The sequence below is a fragment of the Calonectris borealis genome, chromosome 4 (genome assembly GCF_964195595.1).
Source record: "Calonectris borealis chromosome 4, bCalBor7.hap1.2, whole genome shotgun sequence".
Lineage (NCBI taxonomy): Eukaryota > Metazoa > Chordata > Aves > Procellariiformes > Procellariidae > Calonectris > Calonectris borealis.
In genome coordinates this window covers 60,460,698-60,480,567 of record NC_134315.1, presented here as the reverse complement: position 1 = coordinate 60,480,567, position 19,870 = coordinate 60,460,698, and the positions used below count along the sequence as shown (strand labels likewise).

At 41.4% G+C, this 19,870-nt stretch overlaps 1 protein-coding gene across 6 annotated transcripts in view; it reads left to right on the top strand.

Annotated features, from left to right (window-relative positions):
* The window catches only part of SLC20A2 (solute carrier family 20 member 2), a 58,489-nt gene that overhangs the window by 7,064 nt on the left and 31,555 nt on the right, over positions 1–19,870 (top strand). For all 6 annotated transcript variants that reach the window (XR_012673571.1, XM_075149765.1, XM_075149764.1 and 3 more), the window contains exon 2: positions 18,004–18,554. Coding sequence is in view for 5 of the 6 variants with exons in the window: in XM_075149765.1 (XP_075005866.1) it covers positions 18,266–18,554 (289 nt within the window). In the remaining variant the exon portion in view is untranslated. The remainder of the gene's footprint in view (positions 1–18,003; positions 18,555–19,870) is intronic.

The window sequence follows — 19,870 nt, the reverse complement described above, 5'->3', positions numbered from 1 at the left end:
GAGCTGTTCCACCTTCTGAAGCATCTGGTCCCGATCACAGGAGGCAGGATTCTCAAACAGATGGACCAGCAATCTGACCTGTCGTGGCAGTGCTTAGCTTACCCCGCCTGGGTAAAATCTTGTTGAAAGGGTTTGAGAAGCATATTTTTTTTTTTTTTAGGGTTTTCTGAGGCCACCTGTACTGCAGTGTATGTCTACTTTTCCAGTTTCTCATTGGCGAAAGAGGACAACTGTTGACCAAGTGCCTTTATGAATCCTGAGAAGTGCCTGCATTGCTCCGTAGATTAAAAAGTAGCTCTGTGAGCAGCTGAACTAGTGAAGATGAAAGTTTCCTGCAGCTTTCTCAGTTTTGGTGGCACTGTGGTACCTTAAACATCTTCCCTTCTTTCTTTCCATTACCCAGCAGTACTGTTAGGGTCCCTGATTTTCCCAACAGCACAGTGCCTGAGCAGCCTCTCGCTGCCTCATAGTTCTTGGGTGTATTTAATCAAAACATGATGTCTCCCTGGTGTTTGTGAACCAGGCATGTTGCTCAGGGGGCTGCCTCATTTATTTATTCTGCAAGCCTGTCGTAGGAATTGAGCAGCTGTGAAATCTCTGTCCTTTTCCATCAGATTAGGTTGAAATTGGCCTTATAATTTACGTTTCTGTGCATGGGACAGCGGTGTGGTTAAGTAACCATTGTTTTCTTGGGAAACAAGGAATAATATCAGTCTTCCAAGCCAAGTTGCTGGGCAATACTTTTTCTCTCAAAGCAGTTAGGTGCATGAACAGTTACACCAAATAATTGACGCATGTGTGTGCCTTTAAAACATGCACTGTTTAATCTTAAGACTTACCCCAAGGTATAAGGGGAAGGCTTCCTTGCCAAAATACTGTAATTGAGTTAACAGTCCAGGAGGTTTCTGTGTTTTGTTACTGAGCTACAAAATTCTTCTGCTGGTGTTGGCTGCTATGAAGATCAAAGTTAGAAGTACCAGCCTGCCAGTAAATTGTCTCTTCAAAAGAGAACTGAAAATTCCTCGGTTGTTTCAGGTGACAGCCCGCGTCAGATCTTTTTGACAACTATTAACCTGTTTCTGCAGTTCTCTTTCTGCATGCAACAGTGAGCAGCCTGGATGTCTTGTAATCTGTATGGTGCATATGCTGAGTGTGGACATCTGATTAACGAGTGAGGAGGTCAATAATAAATTGAATTACTTGTCCGCAGTTAATTTCTGGTGCTCAGAGAGAATATGGAGTTATGATGGTTATGGAACAGTGAAATTGTGGTTTCTGTTTCTTTTGTACAGTGATCATCATGATAAAAGATTAACAATCACTGTGATATAAAATAATTGGATGGTATCTGGACATGTTCTGTATGTCCTGCTGACGAGACATGTTTGGCTTCCTCGGCTTTTGTGCTCTGTAAGCTCTTGAAATCTGTGATAGTTGCCTTTCCTGAGTAGGCAATAGCATGTTTCTCAATAGCAGGCATGATCACTGAGGCACAGGCTTTCAGGACTGTTTGCCTCCTAAGCACTTTTGAGGGTAAGGACGACTTCAAGAGCTCAGAATTGAGGGAGTATGTATTTTTCTTTGACATATAATCCCTGCACAGCAAATATGTTTCTATCTGGTTACTTAACAGCTATTGTTTCTGCAATACCCAGAGCATTGTCAGAGGGTTTCTTGCTTTGCTCGTCCAAGGCTCTGTTATCTTCTCTACTGCAATGTGCAAGAACCAAAGCCAAGACTTTTTGTGCTCGGATGGGACTCTGTCCCTACAGCTGTCCCTCGTTTCTAGTGTAAGAGAGCCGAAACGACCCGTTGCTTTGCTGGGAGGAGTTGGCAAAGGACTATGCTGTCTTTCCGAGTGAAGTGTGCCCCGTGTATGGAGCATGCTGCTGTCAAGTGCTTTTGCAGAAGAAAGGAGCGTTTCAGATGGGAGGTGGAATTCTGAGAATTTGAGATGGTATCTGATAAGAGGTAGGATCTGCTCTGCCTCTGCTAGGAAGAGATTTTGGTGCTGATGTTTATTTAAAGATGGCCTTAACCCTAAAAGAGAGAGATAAAATTGCTTTCATGCTTCTGTCTCACGGAGAGCTGGCTGGCAGAATGGTTTTGGTGCCTGCTTATCTGCCCTGAAGGGTTCATGGCTGGGGAGGCTGCAGAAATCATTTCTCCTGCACCCCCTCGTTCAGCGTTCGGGCAAAATCGTGAGGCAGGCAAATGGTTTGGGCTGCTTGTTTGGACGCAAGATGGCTGTGTCTCCGTTTTGCGGATGAGTCATCCCTCTGCCTTTTTGTTGTTAGCTTCTGAATACTGCTGCTGTTGGCTTTGGGCCCGCTTCATCCCAAGTTTTGGATGGCAGAAACAGATAGGCAAGTCCCCTCCACACCAATCCCAAACTTCATGACATGATTCTTGGGACAAAGACACGTTGAAAATACCTTAGGCCTTTGTCATCTTGTAGTTAAACTGCTGTAGTGCAGAGGAAGCGTCTCCTCCAGTACCTGATAAGTGTGTAAAAATGCAAACGTACTGTGGAAGTTGCGTAGATTAAGGAGCGGCGGGGAAAGTAGAGGAGAGGGTTACATCTTTGTTTTTCGTGTCAGTTGTGGGCTAGAGCTCTACTTATTTGGACAAACTGGGTAAAGATAACTTGCACTGTTTTCAGTAGCGGATAAGTTAGTAGATGGGTCAGCGGTTTCTTTTAGTTGAGCTGGCTGCTGCAGACTAGTTTTGCAAGCTTGGCACCCGATGGTGTTTTCCACAGTATGTAAGGCTAGCCAGTACAGGATTTCTCCTGCTTGTCATGTCAGGAACGGAGGTGCAGATTGGGAGATTTCATTGGTTACCCCAATTTTGGCATGCCATGTTTACATACCTAGTTTGGCAAAACTTTGCTTTTGTGAAAGGAACTCTTATTTCCTAAAAGGAACTTGAATGAAAGTTGGGATTTTATTAAAGACACAGAGGCATATTATTATTCATCTTTCCTTGCTTCATCCCTGTGATGTTTCCTGTTTTGCTTCTTGAGATACAGGTGTCATGATGAGGAGCTTCTCAGAAACAGAAGTGGATGATGAGTGGAGATGAAGAAATCATACATTTAAGAAGTTGGCTCAAGTTTCCGTTACAGGCATGGAAAGTTTCTGAGACCAAGCCATGCGAGAAGAACATGAGTAAAGAAGAGGGAGATGTAGACCCAGACTTTCTAGAAGGGATTACAGGATTTGAGAGGACGCTGCACAAACATCACGTAGTTTGCTTGCTTATTCATTTATCTGCGCCCCTGGATTATAATACTTTGTTTGCATATCTGTTCGGAAGTTGAAAAATCCCCTCACATCTGTGTCTTTAATATGATCGTGGCTTCAAGCTTGTTTTAGGAAGAGCAGAACATCGCTGTAGTTTTTATTTGTGGATTAGATAGCTGCTGCTTTGTACTTGAAATCAATTTTGGTTTTTTGTAGAAACGTACATTGAATATGGAGAAGATCAGACCATGACCATTACAAAATAGGAAATGAGGGGTTTTGCTTGCATATAATAAAAAGCCTTTGCATAAAAAGTGTGACAGGTGCATAGGTAAAAGAAAAAAAAAGTGCTAGCCCTCACTAGCTAATTTGAGTAACCTTATAATGTATTATTCTTATGCTGTCCTTAGACACATGTCAGAATCAAATATTAATCAGTTCAGTCTTTTTTGTTTGACTGTTGGTCACAAAAATATTCCAGATAGGTAAGATTTCTTGGCAGGGCTGTGGGGTTTTAAGTGCAGATTACTTAGTATTGAGCTAGGGGAGAGCTTTTTAGAAAGGTAGTTTTTTGAACATCTTGGCTGTTACGTGAAGTATCTCCAAGGAAATACTAGCCATGCAGTCCAGCAAGTTATGATGCTGTGAATGGACTTAATTGTAGTAAGTCTCTGATACGGAGTTACTAAGACTTTGACATACATGTATTTAAAATTTTAAAATTAAATGTAATTTCCTATATTGCACAGTGTTGCTGGTAGAGGCAAAGAGCATCTTTATTTTTCTTATGAACTCTTATCTGGTGTTTTATCCTTAATAAAAGGCTATGGTTATTTTTGCATACTGACTGACTATTTGGCATTTAAGAGTATATAATTAGATGGAAGAGTAAAAGCAGTTGTTAAAGGACTGTTTTTCTAATGAAAATAGTTTGAAATCATATAATTTTAGTTTCTTCTGAATAGATGTGATTAGTGTGTTGGAAATAGTTTTACAGTGAATATAAAGGGAACAGTTGAGAGACAGTGGCTGAGAATGTGTCCAGCTATTTTTGTAGCTAACAGTTATATTTTTTCAGTCTCTTTACTTAGATATTTCCATATAATTGAACAGCTAAATTACAATTGGATACAAAAACTATTTGCACTTAGTAATATTTATATTTTAAAATAGGTTTTGTTGTACTAATTGATAAGTAAATCTCAATGACTGTGAGAAAATCCTAGCCTATATTACTACTTTGATAGAAATTTGAATATGGGATAGTATTGTCTGTATCATATAAAAATGTTTTCATGGATTTTTAGCTGCTAAAACTGAAATCAATAAACTTTAGTTACTGTTGTTGACTGGAACAAGTAAATCTGCACATTTCTGTTTTCTTCATATTACCTCTGCCTCTACGTTCACCTAGTGTTTCTTCCAGCATTACTACTTTCATGGTATTTGCCTTCTTTAGATTGGCCCATGAGGCACTCTTGGTGTGGGTTTTTGCATGTTCTTGTGGAAGACTTTCTTGATGGAGAACTGTGCCTCTGAGTTTGTGCAATTACTTTATGTTTTCTGAATAAACCCTAGAGAATCCCAGCCAAAATAAAATCCCAGGATTAGCAGAGTAGCCTGTGGGTCAGTTCATAATTTTTTCCATATTTTAAATATATTTGTCAGTAACTGATGATTGTGTTTTAAAGTAGATACAGAATGGTCTTCTGCACACCTGAATTTCACGTTAGATTAGTGACACCAGTGTATCCCAGATTGAATGTACATTAGTGAACAGTATAGTCTATGTTCTGGATTACTGTGGAGAATGGAAAATGCTTTTTGCTTGGTTGAGAAATTTTTAAAGCTGGAAAGGATTATGTTTATTTTAAAACCCTGGTACTTTGGATTTGAAAGAAACAAACTTGTAATATAGCCCAAATTTATTGTAGTCTGTGTAGTTATTTGTATTAAATGAAGTGATTCAAAGGTGTTCATGTCTGCCGAAGTTTTAAAGAAAACAAAATCAAATTGTGGGAGATAATTGGTTAAATGCTTGGAGACAGTGTTGATTGAAATATTAAGCCCATTTTGGGAGTAATGTATTCCACCATTTCAGAGCAACTGTTTTCTTCACATCATTTTATTCATTTGATTTAATTCAATATCTGGTTAATTCAAGGCTGAGGAACTGATTGACAGTTGAAAAAATGGCATAATTAATTTTCCCTTTTTAATTTATGTGTAGTAGAGATAGAAGAGGAAACAACTTCTATGACTTCTGAAGGTCTCGGGGACCAAAAACAACCAGTTGTTTATTAATTATAGATTCTTTGTTTACTTCTTTAAAGGAAAAAATATTTTATATACTTTTTTCCTCAGTATTCAGTGTTCTTTACATGATGATCCACTTGCTCATTTGTTTTATGATTTTTCCTTATCAGTATGACAGAGGTAGACTGCGGTCCCTTCCAGGCCTTGCAAGAAACGTGCTCCACATGTGCTTCCGTACTCTAGAGGACTCTCTTCATGTGGTATGGTTGTCATACCTGGCTGCTGTAGACTTAAATTTTATTTTTTTTTTTAGGTTCTCTTCTCCTTTTTTGCTTGATTTTTTCTGATACTTCAGCTCTCTGGGAATTTGCACCCTGCCTTGGAGTGGTGTGGCTCTTCTCTCAGCGCTTGTATGGAGCGGAGAGATCTGTGTCAGCGCTGTGCCATTCCCATTGTCGGGTAGGTCGTTTTCTGCAAGGGAAGTGCATAGGTCTAGAGAAGTCCCTGTTCAAGCCGTGGTGGGCGTAGCAGGATCGTGGCACAGCTAGCTCTGATTCTCACCCTTCTCCAGAAAGGCAGGGAAGAGGGAGGGTTCCTTGTGGAATCCCCTTTGCTATTCCTGACCTCTCAGCAGCATCCATACTATCTTTCTTCCTCTGGGCAGCCGTCGGGGTGCTGTAACACATCACTATCATCAGCACAGCTTAGCTATGAACACCTTTTTTGGAGGATGAGGCACACTAGCCACTGGTGCTGTTTGCTGGTGCCATGTACTCAAAGAAGTATCTTCTGCTACCTTAATGACTTTCTCTTCTCTTTATAGCCTCTGTGTCAAGGGAGGCAAGCAGAGAAATTCTAGCTGTTTGAGCTCTTGCCGCAGACGAATACGCTTGTCAGTTCACTGGAGGCAACGTGTCCCCTGTTATCCTGCCCCTTTGGGAAGACTCTGTGCTCCACCTGACGTAGGCACTGGACCGCTGAAGCACAAATAATAATTGTTTGTTCCCAGGCTAGGAAAAGCCCAGATAAAACATGGAGCCATCTCTCCATGAGCAGTAACTCTTCTGAGGGAGAGAGTTCTTGATAACAAGAACCTTGACCAAGCCACTATTTCAAGCTGGTTTGTAGGTCCACTTTTCCTATGATTTTCAGTAATTCTCACACAGGAGAAGCATTGAAGTGGAGAGTAACATTTTCCTTTGTAGAGGATAAAGCCTGGCTTTTCTTGACCTGCTTCACAGGACCACATGCCCTTAGTAAGTTCTCTTGGAGGTGTTTGCTGAGCCAAGTACCCGACTATGGAACATTCTTTGGTGTGTTGCATTGGTGATGACTTAATTCCTAGCCAATGTGACAAGTCTGTTGGCCACCTGTTTGCTCCAGCAGCATTGTCAACCTGCGGTGAAGCAGCTGGCACATTAACTCTGCCTTGTAGGTGGAACTCAAGGTTTTTGCTTCACCATCATGCTCTTCATGTCTCTAGCAGCAAAGGCTACAGGAGATAGATGTGGACCATTAGAAGAACAGAGATCAGCAGCTATTGGACTTTGGGGGGGGAAACAGGCCTATTAGTTGGCAGGTATCATTCTTTGCATGGTCTCCAGGCAGTATTAGGCACGGTCACCAGCCTCCTGGTGTAATATTTGGCTCCTATTCCTATGAAATGAAGCCAAGGTCACTGCTTTCATTGCTGTTCCCACCTTTATATCTTTATTACTGCAAAATTTTCCATTGCCACAATGTATTGGCCTGATCTACTTCCACTTTCTCCCATAACCCTGGTCAGCACCTCTGAGTGTCATCGTCCCTCCTCTCTTTGATTATACCCCTGGTCCTTGCCTCCTTTTGGCATTCAGCTAGCTCATTTCAGCAGTGCTTGGTCTTCTGTCCTGCTGGCCACACCGATTTTGGAGGTTGTCAGTGAGAGCCAGCCAGTGTGGTTTGGCATGTTGATAGCTACTCACTCACTCCAGCTCCCTTTGAAGAGAGAGCGTTGCTGGACTCGGAGGAGCCCCAGCCATCTCTTCTGGCTCAACGGGAAAAGACTCCACAGCGGTTATTAAACCAAAATGGAAATGGCAGGCAATCTGGGGCTTGAGGGGTCAGGTTTCCTTTATCTGAAAAATTCACATTGTTGACTTTTGGCAACCACACTCTGGCTTTTTACCAAGGGGATCTTTGCATAAGCTTCTGAATTTGCAAAACGTGTATTTTTGGATTGCCACAGGAGTGTTTCATGGGCAGTTTTTATGTTCTGTGTAAAGTCAGTATAGGTTCGTTAGTAATTCAGGATAATGCTTCTTGAGTTGTCAGCAGTAGCCAGGGCTTTTAGAAATACTTTGCCCATGCTGATTGCTTTCTTTGGATATGGGGCTGGGGAGGGGAAATGATGGATTAAACTCAGGGAGGCTCAGAGCAGCAGTTCACCCTTTTCCTTGGGCTTAGCATGGACATGGTACTGTCAGTCTCCGGTGAATGAGCCAGAGTCGCGGGTGGTACGAGTCTGGTTGCTGGCATTAACTGGGGCAGCGCTTGAATCGGCTCTGGCCAAAGCCTTGCTCCTTCAGAATGGGTTTGCTGCCTTTGAACTCCTGGCTCGGCATGGGCTTGTGCTGTGGCAGGGGTTGGAGCCAGCCTGGCTCTCCCAGGCCACACAACACCCGGAGCCTGTGTCATCCTCTGTGCCAGCCTGGGCCTCTGGCAATTCCAGTTGTGGGTTCCTCCTTTTAATTTTCCCAGGGCTCGCTCGCTCAATAGACAAGTGTGATTTCAAGCGGAGTCACGCTCTGTAGCATGGCAGCTCTCCCTGCATGCCTGTGCAAGCACAGCCAAATCACCTCGACCATCAGGAGTGGAAGTCTCCTAGCTGGGGTGGGATGTCCTCTTTGAGAGCCTGGGGGCTTGCTGGAAAAAGAGGTTTGGAAGAACGCAAGCCCATCCAAATGGTTTGCTTCCTCAGAGCAGAGGAGTCGTTCCATCCCTGAATGCCAAGTGACTTTTTAATTTTTATGTCTACCACATTAGACTTTCCAGTGAGTCCCTGAGATGGTTTTTCTTGCAGTGAAACACAGACGCATCTCTTTCTATTTGGAGATTATCCTGATAGATAACAGAATGTGTTGGAGCTTGCTACCCAACATGCAAAAGCAGATGTGCTTTTGTTGGTTGGAGCTGGCTCTTCCCAGCTTGAACTGCGTTTGTAGCTATCTGCAGAGCAGATATTCAGAGTTTTGTTGGTATGCGTTAGGCACAGTGGAGTTACCAGAGCACCCAGAAATGGTGCTGTGTTCAGCAGAGCTGTGTTAAATCTCCCTTAGCCTCAAGGACCTCAGGGCTGATTGCCAGGTGATGATTGGCGTGTGGTGTTCTGCTTCAAGTCCCCCATGGTGTAGATGGTCACGGGGGCCTTCAAAACCAGACGGAAGGGTATTGCAAGAGCTGGGTTTCTTTGAGATACTATGTGACATCTGTGCAGTCATGTACCACCCATTTTCATTCCTCCTCATTAATTTTATTTTCTTTGTTTGTAGATTGAGGGGAAATAAGGGTTCCCAGGCAGGGTCAGGGGCACAAATAGTGATAAGGGAAACAAAAAGTCCCCAGTTCCAGCTGCTTATGGCTCCCAATTTTAGAGTACCAGCAGATATGTGAAAGCCCGAAAGCTCCCGTTACTGGTCAGTAACCTTATTTAAGTTGGCACAACGTAACTGGAACAACATCCTGCAGCTTTCGGATGTTTTTATTATATTTCTGTTTCTGACCAAATGCAGTTTACAGGTATTCAGGTTCCAATTCTTGCAGGTTTTCATGTTAGAAAATTATAATCATCCCCCATTATTTTCTACTCAAAATGTATGTATTTTAAAATAAGTATAATCACTTAAATATGTAGCCTTACCATCTGAATGGCAAAAAGGCCAGATACATTTGATATAAAAGTTGCATTAAGTTGCAAATTAACATTGTTTTAGTGGTTACTGGTAAATGAGAATCTGGGCATCTTTCAGAAAATAGCTGATGCGGAAATGTAAAACAAAGGGGGTTTAAAATTAATTATTTAAATTGGCATGTCCTATTACATTATTTAAACCAGAATATAAATTTGCCTAGTGTGGGTTTGTTGAATCAAACAGGGATCTCTCACTTGTGGCTTTACCAGAATAAATTACAGTTTAAAAAAATTTATGATATCTGATTGAGATTGTAATATATAATATTTATCATTTCTACAAATATTTGATTTGATGGGAACCAAACTGGTGCTGCCGTTGCCAAAAGCCGATCCTCATTATTTATTTTGTGGTCGTATAAATTTTCCTTTGCCCGCTTCTTTAGTGGTATCCCAAATTGTAACTCTTTGTAATGGTCAACCTATCTTGGCTTGAATTTTCCCATGCCTGAGGTCCACAATGCTGATTTAGCAGAACAAAAACTTTGAAGATATTTCCTTTTCTCTGTGCTGTTTATTATACCCTTTGCTTCGTGTGTAGACCGAGCTCTGAAGCTTAGGTCAACAAGAAACCACCGCTGTGGTCAGGCTGGCTCGTGGGAAGCGGCACTCAAATGGTTCCAGTTTGTTGTTCTCCTGGGTCCGAGATGATTCCCACAGGTCGGGCTGGCAACTTCTGGCTTTTGAAATCGATGTAGATACCTCCCAAATAACGTGTCCTTTCGACAATCTTTTTACCTACATCTGCACGCTGGGTGGTGGTTACTCTAGGCTGGGTGAATTGACCTTTAAGGAGAACCAGGGTGGGTTTAGCGCTTACTGAGACCGTTCGGGTTTGAGCTTTTCCAAGGCAGACATCAACAACTTGTCAGCTACAAAGAGAACATGAAATAATATTTTGCGTTCTTTTTTTTACTTTATAAAGTTAAATAAGTCTCCAGGAAAGTTTCTGTGTTTGTTTATTCACTTCCTTAAAACTTTGGAATCCAGACCTATAAATACAGGCTGACTTCATGTTTACAATTATGATCGCTCTCACTTCAATTGATTGATGCTACTTAAAAAAAAAAAAAGTATTAAGATATGTTTAGATCTGCAGGAAAAGACTAATATTGTTCTTGTGAACATATTAGTTCACAATATGTGAACTTTTGTACCTAAGGGAAAACCAGTGTGATGAAGTATTAACCTTTTTCACTTTTCTAAAACTAGGAAGCCTGTTTGCCAGCTATTGCAGAAGTAAAAGGAAAGACTTTGTAACCAGACTTAAGAGATGTAGCTTTTCACAAAGTTAGCAGCTATATTGCAAGCTTAGTAGTAGTTGGGTATTGACCTTAAATAAAGAGTCAGCATTTCTTACAAAGAATCGTGGCCTGATACTTATAATTCTTTTTTTATTGGGGATTTTTAATGTTATTTCTGCATTGCAGATTTCTAGCTGGAGTTTTGCCCTAATTCTTTTTAAAAGATGATGTAGGCTTACTAATCCATGTGAGTTTTCTTAAGAAATGTAAATCACTTTTCAGATTTACCATGTTATCCCTGAATATCATCTGCAGCTGAATTTAACCAATTTAGAAAACTTTTGCCTCCTTGTTAAGAAATATCCTTTATTCAAACTTGAAAAAATAGATGAGGTAAGAATTATGTTTCCGAGCCTGTGTTTTCAAATCTAAATCGATGATTTGGTTTTTCTCAAGTGTTCAGGACGCAGAAAATTTACCGATATAAGTTTGTTGTGTTGGAATATGATGCCATGGCTTTGAGTGACTCAGAATGGAGTAAAACCTAACAGTTAAATTTAAAACATCATTTATTTATAAACCAGAAACATCTCCAAATAAATTTGTGTCTGTCAGATTTTTAAACTGTGACAACAACGCAGTTTTGATTTACATTCCTTTTTGCTGAATAAAATGGCTTAATTGCATTATATAGTATTAAAGCAAATATTTTATATAAAGCTAAGCCGGGTGCTTTTAGGCAAACATTGCCTTGACATACATGCAAAAATGTTTCCCACTTAAAGGAAAGTGGTTGAAGGAATTTGGATTGGGTAATTTAGGTTGAACTGTTGAAAGCGAAGTTGCTTGCTTAGGCATCGATCCAGTCAAAACTCGTGCACATCTTTAACTTTCTGCAGTCTGTGTAGCCTGTGAGACCTCTACTGACATGGATAAAGTAACAAGCATGCAACATCTTTCCCGAATTGGATGTACGTACCCTACCGTCACATGCACTTGAATTAAGCGTGCGTTTAAGTGTGCTTGCAAACAGAAGACCTTGGGCTCCTCAGAGATTACCTGATTGCACCAAAATGCCCAGCTGGCAGTCAAAAATGAGATTTCCTTTCTCATCTATGCCTATGCTTGGGGGGAAAAAAAAAAGGGAACGTTTTGTTGCTTTTAATATGAGCTTCATTGGATTGGTTTGTCTCCCTAGTGCAGTCGTGACGCAGTGTTGTGTTTTATCAGTGCCCACCCCCAGCAGAATTCTTTGCTTAAGAGGAGGCAGATTTTCACCTACTGAGTAAGGCTCTGGACTCACATTGATGCTTCTCGGTGTTGTCTTGTGTGTTCTCCTCCACCGGAGTGAATTCTATCCCCGGATTGCCTGGTGTAAGTTACAGCCCTCTTTCTACCTCTGGAAGTTTGCATGTTCATATGTGACTGTGCTGAGTGATAGGATGCCTATTTTAGACTTCAGCCTGTATTTATAATCAGGAGGGCAAGACGCTGGAAGAACTTAGCTTCTTTTTCTTTTGAAACAACTTTTAAATACTGGGTGAGTTTGAAAGATTTCTCAGCGTGGTTTTCTTTTATAAAACATGTTTTCCATAACCATGAACACTTGTTTTCTCGGAATGGATCTTAAAAACCTGTCATGTCGAGTCATAAAAACACTTGCTTGTTAGAAAGACTGTTCAGTTACTGAAGGATCAAATTGTCCTTTAGTTAGAGGAAAAGATATTTATCAGGAAATGCACAACAAGGACTTGTTGATACTTTACCTATCTTACTTGTTTGTAGAATTGCTGTTTAAATGTGACTGCTGTCCGTGTTTTTAGTGAATGTTTTCAGCAACAGAATCTCATGCTAAATATTTTATATGCATTTTTGACCTTTCAGTGGTGGGAACGGAGGTTGATAGGGACTAAGAAAAGGAAGCATCCTCTGGAAGTTTTGGGAGCTGGCGGTGACAGTCCCTCTCTGCAATGTTAAACTGGATGGGAGTCCTTGGAAAGCTATCAACTTCACTCTTGTTTCCATATCAAGTAGTAGCGTGAAGTATGCTTAAACACATTGCAAATGTGTTAAAATAGGAACTGATTGATACAAAAACTGCTTCTGCAGATGCGGTAATTGATTTATTTTTTTTTTTTAACTAAGTCAAGGGTGCTTTTTGTGTACTGCAGCATTAAACTTGCATCATGCTTGGCCTTCTGACAAGTCCTGTGCATGTAATTTAGAGCCATATAGGGATGTTCTTAGTCTTGAACCACTTGAATTAATACCATCTTTCATATCATGAGTGTAGTATTAGTAATTTAAAGTAGTTAATTTGCGAGCCTTATGGCCCGAGCACGAACTGGAAACGATAAGGACTGTTGATGTGAACGATGTTAGTAGCTTTGGTTATAAATCAGGCTTGGTTTCTATGCAGTGCTGTGTTTAGTACCGATAGACTGGAATGCCAGATCTGGTATGAGTTTATATACATAGGTGGGTTTTATATAAAGAACAACATACAGAAATTAGAGAAGTATAGACTAACCTCCTAGAAGCTGCTGTCTGGTAAGCATTTTAGACAGACTTTTCAGCCACTGGTAACTAGAAGTGAACCTGCCTGTCAGTACAAATTCAATGCCACTGTCTATCATGAAACGTCTGCTGTTTTCAACACTGCAGGGGAAAAGAAATCGTCCTCCCCTGTCTGTCTTGTCATAATGCAAAGTGGAGTACTTGTAAGAGTTTTATTATCATCTTGAGAAATGCTAGCTGCTGTCTTTTGATTTTTGCTCATACTTGGACAACAACAAAACAGTTAAAACCAGGACCTCGCAGAATCTCTATCCCGTCGGAGTAGGAGAAAGTTTTCAACTGCAGCACGGGGCAACTTATGAGAGCAGAAGAGCTGCATACAGCATGGTTTATATATGGTATGAGCTGCATACAGGATGATTTATATACCTTTCAATGTTTCAGAAGTGCAGTAGGTTCTTCCCTAATTTTCTGCAAAGAGAAGGTTAAAGGACGTTTATGGAGTCTCTGTTTGTGTCCTTTATGTCACACAGTTGGATTGCTGGTGGGTAACTCACTCTGATTGCTTCCCTAGACTTTGAACTTCGTCCCGAGCTTTTATTTAACCATTCATCCCTGTTGTTAGATGATTCTGCGTTCTCTTTAGCAGCAATTTGTTTGGCAAAAACAATAACTGACAACTTTTGTTTTTCAAATTTTGTATTATTTTTTCACTAAAAACTTGTCTAGGCTTAGGAGTGTACTGTGAATAGTTTCCAGAAGAGCTGTCTTAGTAAATGTCTGTATATAAACATGTCCTAAAATGATCTTGTGATTACCAGGAGATCCTGACTTTTTCCTGAGGATTCACTTGTCGTTCTGCATGAATCAAGGTGCTTCCTTACCTAGGTTTTGTTTTCATCTCTCCCTTAGGGAAGAAATAGCACTTTGTGTTAACAGAGTTATAACATGACGTTTAGTTAGCAACAAAAAAAAGTCTGAGGGGGGTGTCTGGATCATCTGCCAGCGAGGCAGAGGGACGTGCTTTGCATTTCCAAAAATCAGATTTTTCTCACTGAGGTGCAAGTTCTGCAAGTTTCTAAGTCCACTTAAACAGTTAAAAGCTTCAACTCGGACCTCCTGATACTCTAATTGATACTCTAATTATGGATCGTAAGAAAACTGTATTAGCTAAAAATCTTGCCTTAATGCAGAATTAGCTTCTTACAACTTGCAATTTCATCTCTATGCATTTCCCTTCGCTCCAATAGCCATCAGAGATGCACGCTCCAGCTTCAGGTCCTGCAGCTCCCCGGTGCTAACACCCTTCCTCTGCCCGGCTGATGCCCAAGGGTGAGTTTGCAGCACGGCCCCTGCCGTGCAGGCTGGGCTGGTTCAGGAAGAGTTATCCCAAGTGTAAATAGGAAAACGAAGTTTTTCCACCCAGCGCCTGCTGCAGTAGCGTAGCGCACCCGACTGTGGAGGCCTTGGCCGAGAGGTGGTATCGGTCCCACAGGTAAATGGGAGGATTTCCTAGCGTCTAGCTGGTCAGGTTGGATTGCATTTCGCATGCATAGAGGCGTGTTGATGAAATGCAAATGAGCGCAGGAGAGAGACAGGCTAGTGGCTTCCAGCTGTCACGCAGAGAGCAGAAGATCTGCCATCATTCCCTACTGTACGCTGTTTTTTCCAGTTTCTTTTTCGTCCCAGTAACAACATGAAATACCACAGGCTCTTGGGTTAGATTAGGTGATGAGGGGCATAGCTCAGCGTGTCTGAGCATGCCAGATGTATTTTGGGCTCTAGAAAGAACCATGCTAGAAGATTTAGTCTGTATTTAGTCACTGGCCTACTTTGCAGGATATTTTGCATTTCTGAAAACTTTCTCAGCAGAGGTGCCCTTTTTTTTCCCTTTCTGTTTCCTTCTTTAAATGTTTAACATCTCTTACAGTTATTTAAGTTGAAAGTAGTAACACCTAGCCATTCGAATGCTGCCTGCATGTTAATTTTTGAACGTGTGTTTATTCCCTTTCCTCTTTTCCTTTTGATTTTCATCTTGTTAAAGACAAGGCTTGGCCGTTGCTGTGCTCTGTCACTTGTGCAAATGCAGTGGATGTCAAGTCGAGCCTCCCAAGTTTTGGAGGAAGCTCTATTTCGAACTGTCACCTTGCATAAATTGGCAGGAGGGGTGACTTCTTACTTAAGACATCCTTTTCTCCCGAGGCCGCATATCCCACTTCATGGGGAGGGAGATTATGTAGCTGCCTCTCTGAGCCCTTTGCCAAGAGCCCCACCGACAGACTCTGGGAGACTCTTTGGCCTTCACAAGGAGTTTTAGGAACACACATACGCACACTTGAAGACTTAATTTCTTTGGGACCATCTGGAGTTCTTCTCCCTGCTCTCCCAGGGAAGCTAATAAAGGCAACCTTGTGACTTAGTGGTTTATTTTGGAAGCTGCAGGAACTCACTGTGGCTGGAGGAGCCAGGTTTGGCAAACGTCCCGTGAACTCCGTTGCGGTGGGGGAATGTCACAATCCCCCTGCTCTTCCATATCCCAGAAATTGGGTCACCGCAGTAAATTGATAGGTTGGTTGATAAGTGGAGAAAAGACAGATCTCTGTTGGGAATAAGGGCGTGCTTTCATCTCACGGGTCCGAAGGAAACGGGTCTCATATAATCACTGCGTCTGCGGATGCATGCGTGGATCTCAGTCAGCTTTGCCCATTTTCAGGAGAGGAAACTGGGGCACCAAGGCTAACTTGGCAAAAGTATCGTGTAAATCCATGCAGGATGAAGAATTTAATCATTAATCTCCAGGATCAAGGAAGGACCCTAGTCCAGCACTTCATCCCCTAGCAAAAATCTGATATACGTAATAGAAATTTTTTAACGAGTGAATGTAACAGAGTTTTGTCTTCCTTCACAGGCAAAGAAGTGCTAACTCTAATTGTTTCTTCCAAATATCATTAGCCTTTTCGGTCTCTGTCAAGTCCTTTTCCATTCAATGGGTGAGTGCTCATGAATTATGAAAAGGCAACAAGTCTTCAAACATAAAAAATGCATTGGTGCTTCATTTTCTCATGTTATCTCATAGTATAAAAATCCTTATACAAATGTTCTAGCTGTTAAGACCTTCCGAGATGTTATTTTAGAGTGTAAGGCATTCAAGGATTGATGTCTGCTCCATGTCTGGAAAAGACTGGAGCAACTGTTGTTCAGCCAGTTTGGAGCCTGGAGAAAGAGAGAGGGACATCTTTTCTGCTGAATATGTATATTTAGAGAAAGCATCAATCCTTGACACCAACTTAAGGGTTTTCTAGGAAACACGTACGTACAGATGTGGTATTTTCCTGTCGGTTGTTCTCAAGGATCCAGCATCTTTGGAATATGCAAAATCTCTTTTAGTTTTTAATTTTGCCATTATTTCAGAGGTTTCAGACACCCTTCCTCCTTGCTACTGCAGGACCTACATTGCTTTGGGGTCATCGAAAGAAATTAAGCATGGTCTTGTGGATGGGTATATTGTATGAGACTGAAGCGACTGTGGGGAAACTGAGAGAGAGCAGGAGGTGGGCTCGAGGCTTTTCATCTGATAGCCCCTGATCTCTTGAAATGCTTCTGAAAACGTGTGGAGTTGGCTGACGGATATTTGCTGCTAAATGTTCATTTAACCGCTTGCCGCTTCCAAAATGGCACTTTTCCGGAGCCAAACAGCATGGATAGGAAAGCAGAGGGTGGCATGGGACATCTTCATGGTGGCTGCTAGCAGAAGAGAAGCAGCCCTCAGAAGAGGCAGATGGTTTGGGCAAATTTGCTTCTAGCTTTTGACCGTCTTGACATCAGCGTGGGCCTTACCGCTCTGCTTAGCAGTCTTTTGAATGGTGAAGGGTTTATTTTTTAAAGTCCCTTTCTCTCTGTCCATTTTTTGGTTTGAAAGAGCTCACTCTTTTTTCAGATTAGACTAATTAAGAACTAATTAAGATGTAATTCAAAAGGCGATCATAAAACTGAAACTATCAAAAGAAATACTAAAAGATATCTATAACAATGGTTTGAATATAATAACTGCTAGTATTTGGTAACCATCTATAGGAAAGAGCAGAGAGCTCAACTTTTTAGTTAAACTTTTTTTATAGACTTCTCTAGATCTGTAGGGATACAGGGGAAGATTGCGATTATTGTGCTGTTTCAGTATTCTTACTGCATGGGATGTGAAAACAGCAATAGATTAATATTAATGCTCTTCAGAGTATTTTCAGTGGCGTTTTGTAGACAGACATATAGATAAAATCATTTTTCAAAGGAATGCATCCCTGGCTGCAGCTGATAAAATGCTGAGAGCTCCGCTGAGGTTGGTGGAGCTAGGTGATATACACCAGCTGGGAATCACGCTGTATGGTACGGTCTATATATTCTGCATGTCTTATATTCACTGGGTGCAAAGAGCCAAGAAAAATCTTCCTTCTAGAGACGAGGGCTTATTGCACTGCTCAGTAAATTCAACACAAACAAAACCCCCAACCTTTCTAAATCCTTTTAAATTGCTCAAAAGATTTTCTCAGTCAGTGATATTGCAAGAAACATATTGCTTTGGAGGTGACCTAATTTTAACCTTTTCTGAATTGCTTTATGATTAGAACAGTCACATGCCGAGGTAGGACCCCATTAGTGGGTTTAAATCATCTGTTTACTTCTGAAACCGCACATTGTTATGGGCTCCGCTGAGTATTCCCTTTTTTTCTTTTGTGGTTGGGTTTTTGGTTTTTTTAATTTTCTTTTCTTTTCTTTCTTTTTTTTTTTTCTGTTGCAGGACAGAACATCGCAGTTGTACCGGTTTGGGAGCAAAATATGGAATGTGTTTCACTGCTGACCGAAGGCAGCCAAATGAACAGTATTTATAGTAGTTTGAAAATCAGCAGTTAGCAGTTTCTTCACATTCTAACACTACCCAGCACTTTCCAGAGAGAACTCATTGTTTACAAGAAATCTGCTTTCCAAATCCGTTACGGTGCCCTCCAGCCTTGACTATTAACTATTTGCAAAGGGGAAGCTAATCAACGGTTTGGGGAAAGATGGCAATGGATCAGTCCCTGTGGATGGTCATTGTGGGTTTTATCATTGCTTTTATTTTAGCCTTTTCGGTTGGTGCAAATGATGTTGCCAATTCTTTCGGAACGGCTGTGGGCTCTGGTGTCGTTACTTTACGCCAGGCTTGCATTTTGGCTTCAGTTTTTGAAACCACTGGCTCTGTATTACTGGGAGCAAAAGTAGGAGAAACAATTCGGAAAGGTATCATTGATGTCAACCTGTACAACAGCACTGCCCGACTGCTGATGGCAGGAGAAGTGAGTGCAATGGTTGGTAAGTAATACTTTCCTATTCCAAGTGACGTTCATTGTGTATTTGTTATCCTGTTCGTTGTGAATATTGTTAATTAAGTCTTCCCATCTTCTGGACTTGCACATCTGGTTTTGTGTGAATGCAGGGGCCTGTATTGCTTTTTTAATCTCCTATGTTTTTTGAATGCTTCTAATAATTTACATTTTTCAATGGTTCATTGAAACCATTGAAACTAATAGAAGAAAAAAATGTTTAACATAATAGATCATATATATGTATTCCTAGGGTACTGAAAAAATTATTTTGGAGATTTTTATGAAGGTAAATGGAAGATATGTAAGCATAGCATTTGTGACTGTACAGAAAATCCTGCAAAAATAGCAGTTTGCAGTGAATACGTACGAGAAGGAATTACCTAACTCGTTTTAAAAAATTACAGAAAATCCAAACATATTTGCTTAAACTGATTGTCTAGCCGAGTGATTGCAGTTAATCATACACGTCACCCTTGCCCATGGCAAAACTGAAGGAGCAGTAAAGATAGATGGTCACATTTAAGGACTTTTTAATTTTTCTGATTCAAACCGACAGCAGTTCAGCGTACGTTAGAGTCTGCTCCGCGTGCTTTTGTTTGCAGTTAAATTAATCTCCGTTTAGAACAAATAGCATATTCTGAGGTAAGTAACATTAAGCCACGGTATTTACTCTTTGTTTATATGCAAGAAGCTTTGTGAGCTTTTGGAGAGCTCCCTCAAGGATCAATAGCAAACCTGCTTTTAAAGGGCAGGAGGCAGCAGGAAGGAAACCCTTTCACTGGGGGAGAGGCAGCCCAGGCAAGGGGCCAGCCTGCCCATCCCACCACCGCTTCTTCAGTCTGGCAGGTCCGAGGCATCCCACGACAGGGCAACGTGATTTATATGAGCATCGCAGCATCCTCTGTTTGAAAGGGATGCTCCACTCAAAGATTTTCTTCCTTAAACCTCCTTAAACCTAACCTAAATATTATTTCCACCTACCCCCTCAAACCTCCCCACAGTTTTCAGACAGGACCTGCACATGAGAGGTGAATCCATGCAGAGGTCAACTACATGCAGTTATTTTCCCAATTCTTTGGGGAAATGGGATCAATTTTTAATGGATGATGATGGACATTGAGTGCCAGTTTCTGGACTTGTCTGAGGTAGCTTTGTGTGCTTGAGAGCGGCAAGGTGGTTCCCTTGGGCTTTCACTGCTCCTGAGCCTTCTGAATTTTGGCCACCTTCCCCTGCCCAAGGGGAAGAGGTGTTGGTTAGCAAGAAATCGCTGCTGGGACCGCAGCCGCTTCCCCAAACGCTCCG